Source organism: Lepus europaeus, chromosome 14 (genome assembly GCF_033115175.1).
Source record: "Lepus europaeus isolate LE1 chromosome 14, mLepTim1.pri, whole genome shotgun sequence".
NCBI classification, from domain to species: Eukaryota; Metazoa; Chordata; class Mammalia; order Lagomorpha; family Leporidae; genus Lepus; species Lepus europaeus.
Genome location: NC_084840.1, coordinates 68,222,569 through 68,234,691, shown reverse-complemented (window position 1 = coordinate 68,234,691; position 12,123 = coordinate 68,222,569). Strand labels below are relative to the sequence as shown.

The following is a 12,123-nucleotide window of genomic DNA, read 5'->3' as shown; positions in this document are numbered from 1 at the left end:
TGGATATACATGTAAGAGTAAAATTCCTGGGCCATATAATTTTATATTTAATATGTTGAGTTGTCTTTTTGTTACTGAGTTATAAGATTTCATTTTGTATTCTAGATATAAGCCCCTTATTAAATAAATGATTTGCAGATATTTTCTCCCATTCAGTGGGTTCTCTTTTCACTTTCTTGATGATATTGTTTGCAGCAGAAAATTATTTTTATTTTGATAAAAATCCAATTTATATCTTTTGTTATTTATATTTTTGGTGATGTATTTAAGAAACCATTGTCTAACCCAAGGTGATTAAGATTCACGCCTATGTTTTTTCTTAAGAATTTCATTTTTTATTTCTTAAATTTAAATCTGTGGTTAATTTTGATTGCTTTTTTGTGTATGGTATGATACAGAAGGCAACATCATTAACTTGCAGTTCTGTCCCATTGCCCTATATGTCTATCCTTATGTTGATACCGTACTGTGTTGATTACTAAAGCTTTAAATAAGGAAGTGTGATTCTTCCAACTTTTTTCTTCATTTTCAAGACAGTATGGCTATTCTGGGTACTTTGCTATTCCCTTTGCTATTCAGAAATTTGCTAATTTCTAGGAAAAAAAAAACAGCTGTGACTTTGTTAGGAATTGCATTGAATCTGTAGGTCTTTTTTGAAACGTATTGCCATTTTAACTATCTGGATCCATGAATATGAGATGCCTTTCCATTTATTTATGCCTTATTTAATTTCTTTCAATGATGTTTTATAGTTTTAGTGTACAGATATTGTGCTTTTTTGTTAAATTTATTTCTTTGTTAAGATTTATTTATTTATTTGAAAGGCAGAGTTACAGAAAGGCAGAGGCAGAGAGAGAGAGGTCTTCCATCTGCTGGTTCACTCCTCAAATGGCTGCAATGGCCAGAGCTGGGCCAGTTTCAAGCCAGGAGCCAGGAGTTTCTTCCAGGTCTCCCATGTGGGTTCAGGAGACCAAGGGCATGGGCCATCTTCGACTGCTTTCCTAGGCCGTAACAGAGAACTGGATTGGAAGTGGAGCAGCCAGGACTTGAACTGGTGCCCACTGCAGGCAGTAGCTTTACCTGCTGTGCCACAGTCCTGGCCCCTGTTAAATTTCTTTCTAAATATTCTAGTCTCTTTGATGCTATTGTAAATGAAATTGGTTTCTTAATTTCACCTTTAGATTACACATGGCTATCATGCAGAAATGTATATGATTTCTGTATGTTGATCTTCTGTCCTGCAGCCTTGCTGAAGTCATTTATTAATGAAGAGAACAGGCATCCTTAGTTTTGTTCCTAATCTTAAGGGGGGAAATTTTCACTCTTTGTCTATAAGTATGGCATCAGCCTCGATGTCTTTATTAGGTTGAGAATCTTCCTTCTATTTCTAGTTTGTTTTAATTTTTACATGAAAGCCTTTGAAATTTATTTTCTAGAGCTTTTTCTGTGTTTGTAGAGATAACTGTATATGTTTTACTGATATGGCATAACACATTAACAGATTTTCATATATTATGGGTATAATCCCTTTTATATATTGTTAGAGTCTATTTGCAAGTCTGTTGTTGAGGATTTTTGCCTCTATCCGCATAAGCTATACTGGTCTGTAGGGTTTTTTTTTTTTTTTTTTCCATTTATTTAAAGGCAGACAGACACAGATGAAGAGCTGTCTTCCATCTGCTAGTTCACTCCTCAAGTGCCTGACAAAGCCAGAACAGGGTGGCCAAAGCCAGAAACCTAGAACTCAGTTTGGATTTCCTACATGAGTGAAAGGGACTCAAGCACTTGAGCCATACTCTGCTTTATAGAGTGTGCATTAACAAGAAGCTGGATCAGAAGCAGAGGAGCTGGGGCTTGAACAAGTCACTCCAGTATGGGATATGGGTATCCTGAATAGTGTCTTTAACTGCTGCACCAAACACTTGCCTTTGTTGTGGTATCTTTGCCTAGTTTCAATATCCTAGTCATACTAGCTTCATAGAATTTCTGAGCTGGAAAGTGGTGTATCCTCTTCTATATACATAATACCTTTAAAAATAGTGATTTGGGGAGTGAACCAGAAGATAAAAGACCTCTCTCTCTCTCTCTCTCCCTCTCTCTCTCTCTCTCGACCATTCTCTCTTTCTCTCCCCCTCTCTGTCTGTAACTCTGCCTCCCAAGTAAATAAATACATCTTTTTAAAAAAAGTAATTGGGGAGTTCCAAGATGGTGGAGTAGGGAGGGAGCTTACTGCTCTAGTCTGGAAGAAGATAGTTTAAAAAAAAAATGAAGAGAGTACAGTCTCAGGGAAGAGTTAGGGGGAAAACGGCAGAGAAAACTGTATGCGAATTAGAAGGACATGGTGGACCCATGTGGAGGGCATGGACACCCATAATTCAGGACTCCAACACCCGAGAGCCTATGCACTAGCATTGGAAAGTGAGGTGAGACCAGACTGCAGCAGCCCAAGCCACTGGTGATCAAACTGCAGGTAGAGCCTAGAAGGAACCCAGCTTGGAGTCCTTTGGGGGATAGTATACCTAAGAAACTAGAGGGAAAAAAAAAAGGAGGAGGGACATGTTTCTCTCTCTCAGATCACACTGCAATCGCTGTGTGGGACAAGCCAATAGAGCAAGCACCATTTTGAACATATGTAACAGCTGCACCAGCTAGTGTCTTGGCCCAGCAACCATCTGAGTGGAGTCTCCTGACTCTGGTGGAGAGAACTAACAGAGGGCTGGGAGCTCGTGAATATGGGAGGCTTGTGTGCTGGGACTGTGAAAAAGACTGAGGCTCTGTGGGATGACTTACGATGTGTCTGGGACTTTGGGCAGTCACTGTGGAAGACACTACACTCAGGGCTTCCTGGTTAACTGGTAAGAGACATTGCAGTCTGAGAACTGCACAGATCCTTTGTGTGGTCCTTGGGGCAGAGCAGATGAATATTATACCCACTGTGGCTAGAGCTCAAGCACTGGTGTCCTTTGAGAAGAGGAGCTCAGCTGAGCAGAATAAACTTCCCTTCTGATTAAAAAAAAAAAAGAAGAAGAAAAGAGGAGATATACCACACCAAACCCGGGTGTGTCATCATGCCCTTCACTCTCAAAAACTGAACAGAACTCCCTGGCCACACCCACTACAAGCCTCTAGATATTTACTGAAAGCAGACACTACACATATCTACAGAGGCATAGTACAAAAATAAAAGCCAGCACAACAACAACAAAAAAAAAAAAAAAAAAGAAGAAGAAGAAGAAGAAGAAGAAGAAGAAACCAACAAGCATCTACATAAATGCCAAATAACAAACGCACCAATCCATGGAACAAGAATAAGGAAGACAATATGATACTCCCAAAAGAATGCAACACTTAAATACTAGATGGTGAAGATGATGAGATGGAAAAAATGCAAGAAATGGAATTCAAAAAACCATTCATAAAATTACATAGAAGTAATCAGAAGCAAATGCAAAAATTACTGAAATCCTTACAGGACATGAAAGAAAATTTCTTCCATGAAATCAAGATCTTAATGAGAAATCAAAATGAAATGAAGAACTCAATAGAACAAATAAAAAATGCAATGGAAAGCTTTAACAACTGAATCAGTGAAGCAGAAAAAGAATATCAGACTTAGAAGACAAAGCACAGGAAATTATACAGTCAAACCAAAAACAAGAAGAGGAAATTAGAAAACTAATAACACTATTGGGAATCTATAGGAGACTGTGAAATGGCCCAACATACAGGTTCTAGGAGTTCCTGAAGGTATGGAAAGAAAGAAAGGGTTAGAAGGCCTTTTTAGTGAAATAATGACAGAAAACTTCCTTGGTTTGGAGAAAGAAAGGGATATCCAAGCATAAGAAGTACATAGAACTAATAATAGACATGACTAAAAAAGATCTTCACCATGACACATTGTAATCAAACCCTCCACACTAAAACAAAAAGAAAAGATTCTAAAATATGCATGAAAGAAATGCCAGTTGAATCCAACAACACATCAGAAAGATTATCCACCCAGACCAAGTGGGATTTATCCCTGATATGTAGACCAGACATTCACAAATCAATCAGTGTGATACATCACATTAACAAACTGCAGGACAAAAGCCATATGATTATCTCAATAGATGCAGAGAGAGCATTTGATAAAATACAACATGCTTTCGTGATGAAAACTCTAAGAAAACTGGGTATAGAAGAAACATAAACAAGGCAACTTATGACAAATCCACGGCCAGTATCATATTGAATGGGGAAAAGTTGGAAACATTCCCACTGAGATCCAGTACCAGACAGGGATGCCCACTCTCACCATTGATATTATTATAGTTCTGGAAGTTTCATCCAGAGCCATTAGAAAAGAAAAAGAAATCAAAGAGATACAAATAGGGAAGGAGGGGGGCCGGCGCTGTGGTGCAGTGGGTTAATGCCCTGGCCTGAAGTACCGGCATCCTATATGGGCACCGGTTCGAGATCCGGCTGCTCCACTTCCCATCCAGCTCTCTTCCATGGCCTGGGAAAGCAGTAGAAGATGGCCCAAGTCCTTGGGCCCTGCACCCATGTGGGAGACCCAGAAGAAGCTCCTGAATTCAGATCGGCGCAGCTCCGGCCATTGTGGCCAATTGTGAAGTAAACCATCAGATGGAAGACCTCTCTATCTCTCTCTGCCTCCCTTTCTTTCTCTGTGTAACTCTGACTTCCCAATAAAATAAATAAATCTTTAAAAAAAAAATTGGGAAGGAGGAAATCAAACTACCCCTATTTGCAGATGATATGATTCTGTATATAGGGGATCCAAAAGACTCCATTGAGAAACTATTGGAACTCAAAGAAGAGTTTGCTACAATAGCAGGATATAAAAGCAACACACAAAAGTCAACAGCCTTTGTATACATAGACAATGTCAAGACTGAGATTGAGCTTCTAAGATCAATCCCATTCAGAGTAGCTACAAAAAAATCAAATACCTTTGAATAAATTTACAGATTCAACGAGATACCAATCAAAATACCAAAGACATTCTTCTAAGATCTAGAAAAGATGATGCTGAAAATCATATGGAGGCACAGAAGACCTTGAATACCTATAACAATCTTATACAACAAAAACAAAGCTGGAAGCATCATAATACTATATTTCAAGACATACTACAAGCAGTTATAATCAAAACAGCCTGGTACTGGTACAAAAATAGATGGACAGACCAATGAACAGAATAGAAACACCAGAATCAATCCAAACATCTACAACCAACTTAATATTTGACCAAGGAGCTAAACCAATCCCTGGAGCAAGGACAGTCTCTTCAACAAATAGTGCTGGGAAAATTGTATTTACACATGCAGAAGTATGAAGCAAGACCACTACCTTATAGCTTATACAAAAATCTACTCAACATGGATTAAAGATCTAAATCTATGATCCAACACTATCAAATTTAGAGAACGTCAGAGAAACCCTGCAAGATATTGGCACAGGCGAAGACTTCTTGGAAAAGACCCCAGAGTCACAGGCAATCCAAGCCAAAATTAAAAATGGGATTACATCAAATTGAGAAGTTTCTGTTCTGCAAAAGAAACAGTCAGGAAAGAGAAGAGGCAACCAACAGAATGGGAGAAATTATTTGCAAACTATGCAACTGATAAAGGATTAATAATCAGAATATACAAAGAAATCAAGAAACTTTACAACAACAAAACAATCCAGTTAAGAGAAGGGCAAAGTACTTAAACAGACATTTTTCAAAAGAGGAAATCCAAATGACCAACAGACACATGAAACAATGTTCAGGATCACTTGCCATAAGGGAAATGCAAATCAAAACCACAATGAGGTTTCACTTCACCCCGGTTAGAATGGCTTTCATACAGAAATCAATAAGCTGCAAATGTTGGCGAGGATGTGAGGGAAAAGGTACGCTAATCCACTGTTGGTGGGAATGTAAACTGGTAAAGCCACTATGGAAGGACAGTGTGGAGATACCTCAGAAATCTGAATATAGACCTACCGTATGACCCAGCCATCCCACTCCTGGGAATTTACCCAAGGGAAATGAAATCAGTATGCAAAAGAGTTATCTGCACCTCCATGTTTATTGCAGCTCAATTTACAATAGCTAAGAAATGAAATTAACCTAAATGCCCATCAACCGAAGACCGGATAAAGAAATTATGGGGGGGGGGGGGCAGTGCTGTGGCACAGTGGGTTAATGCCCTGGCCTGAAGCTCTGGCATCCCATATGGGTGCTGGTTCGAGACCTGGCTGCTCCATTTCAGATCCAGCTTTATGCTGTGGCCTGGGAAAGCAGTGGGGGATGGCACATGTCCTTGGGCCCCTGAACCCACATGGGAGACCCGGAAGAAGCTCCTGCCTCCTGGCTTTGGATCAGCACAGCTTGCCATTGTGGTCAATTGAGGAGTGAACCAGCAGATGGAGGATCTCTCTCTCTCTCTCTCTCTGCCTCTCCTCTCTCTGTGTAACTCTGACTTTCGAATAAATAAATCTTTTAAAAAAAGAAATTATGGGATATGTACACTATGGAATGCTACACAGTGGTTAAAAAAATGAAATCTGGTCATTTGCAACAAAATAGAGGAATCTAGAAAACATCATACTTATTGAAATAAGCCAGTCCGAAAGGGACAGATACCATATGTTCTCCCTGATCTGTGAGAACTAATAGAGCATTTTCAATTTCTAGTAGTTTGAATTTTTCACTATTGGAAGATCTATTTCTAAAATATAAAATATAAGTTAAAGCTTTTTTTTTTTTTTGACAGGCAGAGTGGACAGTGGGAGAGACAGAGACAGAGAGAAAGGTCTTCCTTTACCATTGGTTCACCCCCCAATGGCCGCTGTGGCTGGCGCGCTGCAGCCAGTGCACCACGCTGATCCGAAGCCAGGAGCCAGGTGCCTCCTCCTGGTCTCCCACGTGGGTGCAGGGCCCAAGCACTTGGGCCATCCTCCATTGCCTTACTGGGCCACAGCAGAGAGCTGTACTGGAAGAGGAGCAATCGGGACAGAATCCAGCGCCCCAACTGGGACTAGAACCCAGGGTGCTGGCTACGCAGGTGGAGGATTATCCTATTAAGCCGCGGTGCCAGCCAAGTTAAAGCTATTTTTTAAAAAGATTTATTCATTTGTTTGAAAGGCAAAGTTACAGAGAGGCAGAGGCAGAGAGAGAGAGAGAGAGAGGTGTCTTCCATCTGCTGGTTCACTCCCCAGATGGCCATAATGGCCAGAGCTGAGCTGATCTGAAGCCAGGAACCAGGAGCATCAACCAGGTCCCCCAAGTACTTGGGTCATCCTCCACTGCTTTCCCAGGCACATAAGCAGAGACCTGGATCAGAAATCTAGCAGCTGGGACTCAATCCGGTGCCCAAATGGAATGCCAGTATAGCCGGCAGCAGCTTTACCTGCTATGCTATAGCCCTGGCCCAAACAGTAGCGTTTTTATGCACCAGTAATGATCTTCTGAAAAGAAAATCAAGAAAGAAATCCCATTCATAATAGCTGCAAAAATTTAAATATTTAGGAATAAATTTAACAAAAGAAGTAAAAAATCCCTACAATGGAAATTGTCTGCTAATAAAAGGAATCATCAAGGACACAGAAAAAAGAAAGATATTCTTTGTGGATTGGAAGAATTAATATTGTTAAAATATCCATCCTATCTAAAGCAATCTATAGATTCAGTGCAATCCCCATCAAAATACCAATGGCATTCTTTACAGAATTTTTTTTTTTTTTTTGACAGGCAGAGTGGATAGTGAGAGAGACAGAGAGAAAGGTCTTCCTTTTTGCGTTGGTTCACCCTCCAATGGCCGCTGCGGCTGGCACATCGCGCTGATCCGAAGGCAGGAGCCAGGTGCTTCTCCTGGTCTCCCATGCAGGTGCAGGGCCCAAGGACTTGGGCCATCCTCCACTGCCGTCCCGGGCCATAGCAGAGAGCTGGCCTGGAAGAGGGGCAACCGGGATAGAATCCGGCGCCCCGACCGGGACTAGAACCCAGTGTGCCAGCGCCGCAAGGCGGAGGATTAGCCTGTTGAGCCACGGCACCAGCCAGAATTTTTTTAAAATCCTAAAATTCATATGGAATCACAAACAAACCAGAATAGCCAAAAGAGATTCTGAGAAGAAAGAAAGATTAAAAGAGAAGAGAAAAAAAAAAGAAAAGAAAAAGACCAGCAAGCTGGAGTCATCACAATACCTGATATCAAAGCATACCACAAAGCTATAGTAATTAAAACAGCATGGTACTAGAATAAAAGCCAACACATAGATCAGTGGAACAGAATAGAGAACCCAGAAGTTAATCCATGTATATACAGCCAACTGATTTTTTACAGGGGTGCCAAGAACATACACTGAAGAAAGGACAGTCTTTTTGATAAATGGTGCTGGCAAAACTGGACACACCTATGAAGAAGAATGAAAGTAGGGGCCAGCACTGTGGCATAGTAAGCTAAGCCTCTACCTGCAGCACAAACATCCTGTATGAGTCCTTCATTTCTTTGTTTTGTTTAATCAGGGACTTGATTTAATCAGGGAAACCTCTGTGCTGATTTTTTTTAAAAAAAAAAAAGATTTATTTATGTATTTGATAGTTACAGAGAGAGAGAGACAGAGAGAGATCTTCCCTCTGCTTATTCACTCCCCAAATGGCCACACCAACCGAGGCTGCGCCAGGCTGAAGCCAGGAGCCTGGAACCCCATCCAGGTCTCCCACAAGGGTGCAGCGGTCCAAGCACTGGGGCCACCTTCCACTGCTTTCCCACACACACTAGAGGGAGCTGGATCGGAAGTAGAGCAGCCAGTACTTGAACTGGTGCGGATATGAGATGCCAGCGTCACAGGTGGCAGCTTAACCTGCTACACCATGATGCTGACCCCTGAAGTTTTATAAATGGGACACATACACTCATGGGTCACACATGTGTCTGCATTTGTGTGTATACACACACAAATTTTTACATTTCTGGATACTTCAAGATAGGCAATGTTCAAGATGAGTTACTTCTTTTACCTGTGTGCGTGTTTATCTTTTCAGTCAATCCTTGCCCATTTTAGGAGGAAAAACAAAACCATTGCTAATACAAATAATATAAAGAGATTTAAAAACCCTTGATCCTTTATCCAAATTTTGAACAATGTTCTTTTTAGTGCTTTTCTTCCTGAAGCCAAAGAAAAAGTAACTTTTCTGCGTTCTGATTTTTCAGAGTTTCCAGTTTTGAAAAGAGAGCAAATGACCGTTCAGAGTCTGAGACCCAGACAGAGGGGAGCATGGAAAAGGAGAATGAAGAGAAGAAAGGCACAGAGAGTGTGGGTACTCAGACTGCACAACTCCTGTCCTCCCCCCAGTGGATGTGAGAATAGGATTTCAGCTGGATTTGAGTCTTAGCATGCATGATTTATTTATTTATTTGAGACAGAGAGAGAGAAAGAAGCACTTCCATCGGTTAGTTTACTCCCTAAATGCCCACAACAGTTAGGGCTGGGTCAGGCTGAAGCCAGGAGCCTGGAACTCAATCCCTATCTCCCACATGGGTTGCAGAGACTCAGGTACTTTAGCTGTCACCAGCTGCCTCCCAAGGTGTGCATTAGTAGGAAGCTGGATCAGAAGTGGAGGCAGGATTCAAAACCAGGACTCCAGTATGGGATGTGGGCATCCCAAGCAGCATCTTAATCACTGCACCAAATACCTGCCCCTGTTGTGTTTAGAATTATGGAAACCAATTAATGTTGGCTATTTTCCCCTATTTCTGAGTCCTGGCTTGAATTTCACTCATTGTCAGTTGTAATGATAATGGACTCATGCTCCTTGTCAATGTTCTGTGAAACCACTCCTATCTCTCTTCTTTACCAGCTACCTCTTCTAAATACTTGAGTAAGCCAACTAGATAAAAAAAGAATTTTGTCTGCTTTAGGGTGAGGTCATTTGAGGAGATAACTCAGAAATGTGAGATAGAATTGAGAGATTCTGATTCCATCCCAGTACTATTAAATAAAAAACAGTTTGAAAGGTAAAGGTTCAAGTATATTCAGAGTTCCGTGGGAACTCAGAGGCATGCCTTTGAGCCCACAGAGTCATAAGCAGAGGAAAATTGAAGCCAGGAAGTTATGATAGCCACAGTTGCCCATGCGAAAAGCATTTACATAAAATACTCATTTTAGCTGATGTATTTACTCAACAAGTATGTCTGTCGAATGCCTACTGCATGCTATGCAGGGGGCTGAGTCCCCTACTTTTAAGAGATGGTGAACATCTAGAAAACTGCAGTGAAGAGACCACCAGCAAGTAGTAGTTCATTTTAGACCCTGTTACCTAAAATGAACTTAAACCAATAATAAAAAACCACTGAGACTTCCAAGCATTGTAAAACTCACAGAGTTACAGAGATGCTGGGAGAAAAGCTATACATGCAATGAAAATAGTTGAGTAAACAAGAAACATCAGGTAGCAAGGAAATACGTGCTGAGCTGTTATCTGTCATCTGTAACCGCCTAAACATGAGTAGGGTTAATTTTAATAAAACCATTTTCACAGTATATCCAAATTGATTGGTTAATACACTTTTGGGAAGTAGAACTATGTCCAAAACGTTTCTTCTCATTTAAGGTATTTGAAATATTATTTGTCAAAGCTGAACTAATTCACCAATCAGTTTTAACTGGCTACTAATTATTTCTCACAAAGCTGTGTGTTCATCTCTGGAATTCATGCCTTTGGAATTTCCTGTATGATAGGTTGGCAGTGAAGTGGAAATGTTGAACCTTCAGGTGACATCCCTGTTTAAGGAGCTTCAGGAGGCTCATACAAAACTCAGTGAAGCTGAGCTGATGAAGAAGCGACTTCAGGAAAAGTAAGAATGGCAGATCAGTTTCATCCTCCTTAGAAAAATACATATTACAAAGTATTTCACTAGATAAAGCTATATTTTTTTTACTGTTACTAAAAGAGAAATAAAGAGTTAAAATATGAATTCAGAAAACACTAATGTATAGGTTAATATATAAGCAAAATCCTTGTGTGGGAAATGGTGATGGGGGGCTTTGATTCTGCTGTTTAGGGTCATTTGTTAAGTGTATTAGCCTACGTAAGACCTACACAGAGCTGCAAGTCTGATTTCCCTGTGACTGACAGAACTGATGTGAACAAACATACAAGAAAGCTGAAAATAGCAAAAAGAACTTGAGTAAGGTTGTTTAGGAAAAAATCCATCACAATCAATTATTTCAGTAATTTTCAATCAATTATTAAGACTAACATATAAATTGAGAAGTTTACCTTTGCTTGTTTCTCTTGATGTAAGAAGTTACGTAAAACTTAACAAAGCTAAGTTGATATTGTTATGTTGGATGAGTTGGCATGCATATTTTCAGCACCACATATAAGTGTATGGTTTCCTGGGGTTCTGAGCATATCCTAATATGCTCTGTGGTATTAGAATAATCTGGTTCAGCACAGCAACTAAAGCTAAGGACTTGAACAGACAGACCTAAATTTTAAATGTGAGTATACAGGGCTGGCGTGGTGGCACAGCAGACTAAACCACCACCTGCAACACCAGCAACCCATATGAGCACCAGTTCAAGTCCTGGCTGCTCTGCTTCCAATCCAGCTCTCTGCTAATTTACCTGGGAAAGCAGCAGAGGATGGCCCAAGTGCTTGGGCCCCTGATACCCACGTGGGAGACCTGCATGGATTTCCAGGCTCCTGGCTTAGGCTTGGCCCAACCCTGGCTGTTGCAGCCATTTGGGAAGTGAACCAGCTCGCTCGCTCTCTCTCTCTCCCTTTGTCTCTCCATCTCTCTGTGATTCTACCTTTCAAATAAAATAAATAAGTGTTTAAAAAATATATAAATGAGGCCGGCGCCGCGGCTCAATAGGCTAATCCTCCACCTTGCGGCATGGGCACACGGGGTTCTAGTCCCGGTCGGGGCGCCAGATTCTGTCCTGGTTGCTCCTCTTCCAGTCCAGCTCTCTGCTGTGGCCCGGGAGTGCAGAGGAGGATGGCCCAAGTCCTTGGGCCCTGCACCCACATGGGAGATCAGGAGAAGCGCCTGGCTCCTGGCTTCAGATCAGCGCGGTGCGCTGGCCACAGCAGCCGTTGGAGGGTCAACCAACGGTAAAGGAAGA

The 12,123-nt window shown here is 41.1% G+C and overlaps 1 protein-coding gene across 6 annotated transcripts in view; it reads left to right on the top strand.

Moving 5' to 3' along the window:
* OPTN (optineurin) overlaps window positions 1-12,123 on the top strand; it is a 55,060-nt gene that overhangs the window by 20,570 nt on the left and 22,367 nt on the right. For 5 of the 6 annotated variants that reach the window (XM_062210897.1, XM_062210892.1, XM_062210895.1 and 2 more), the window contains 2 exons: window positions 9,204-9,306; window positions 10,732-10,847. The exons of the other annotated variant lie outside the window; for it this stretch is intronic. In XM_062210897.1, the coding sequence (XP_062066881.1) occupies window positions 9,204-9,306; window positions 10,732-10,847 (219 nt within the window). The remainder of the gene's footprint in view (window positions 1-9,203; window positions 9,307-10,731; window positions 10,848-12,123) is intronic. 6 annotated transcript variants of the gene reach the window in all.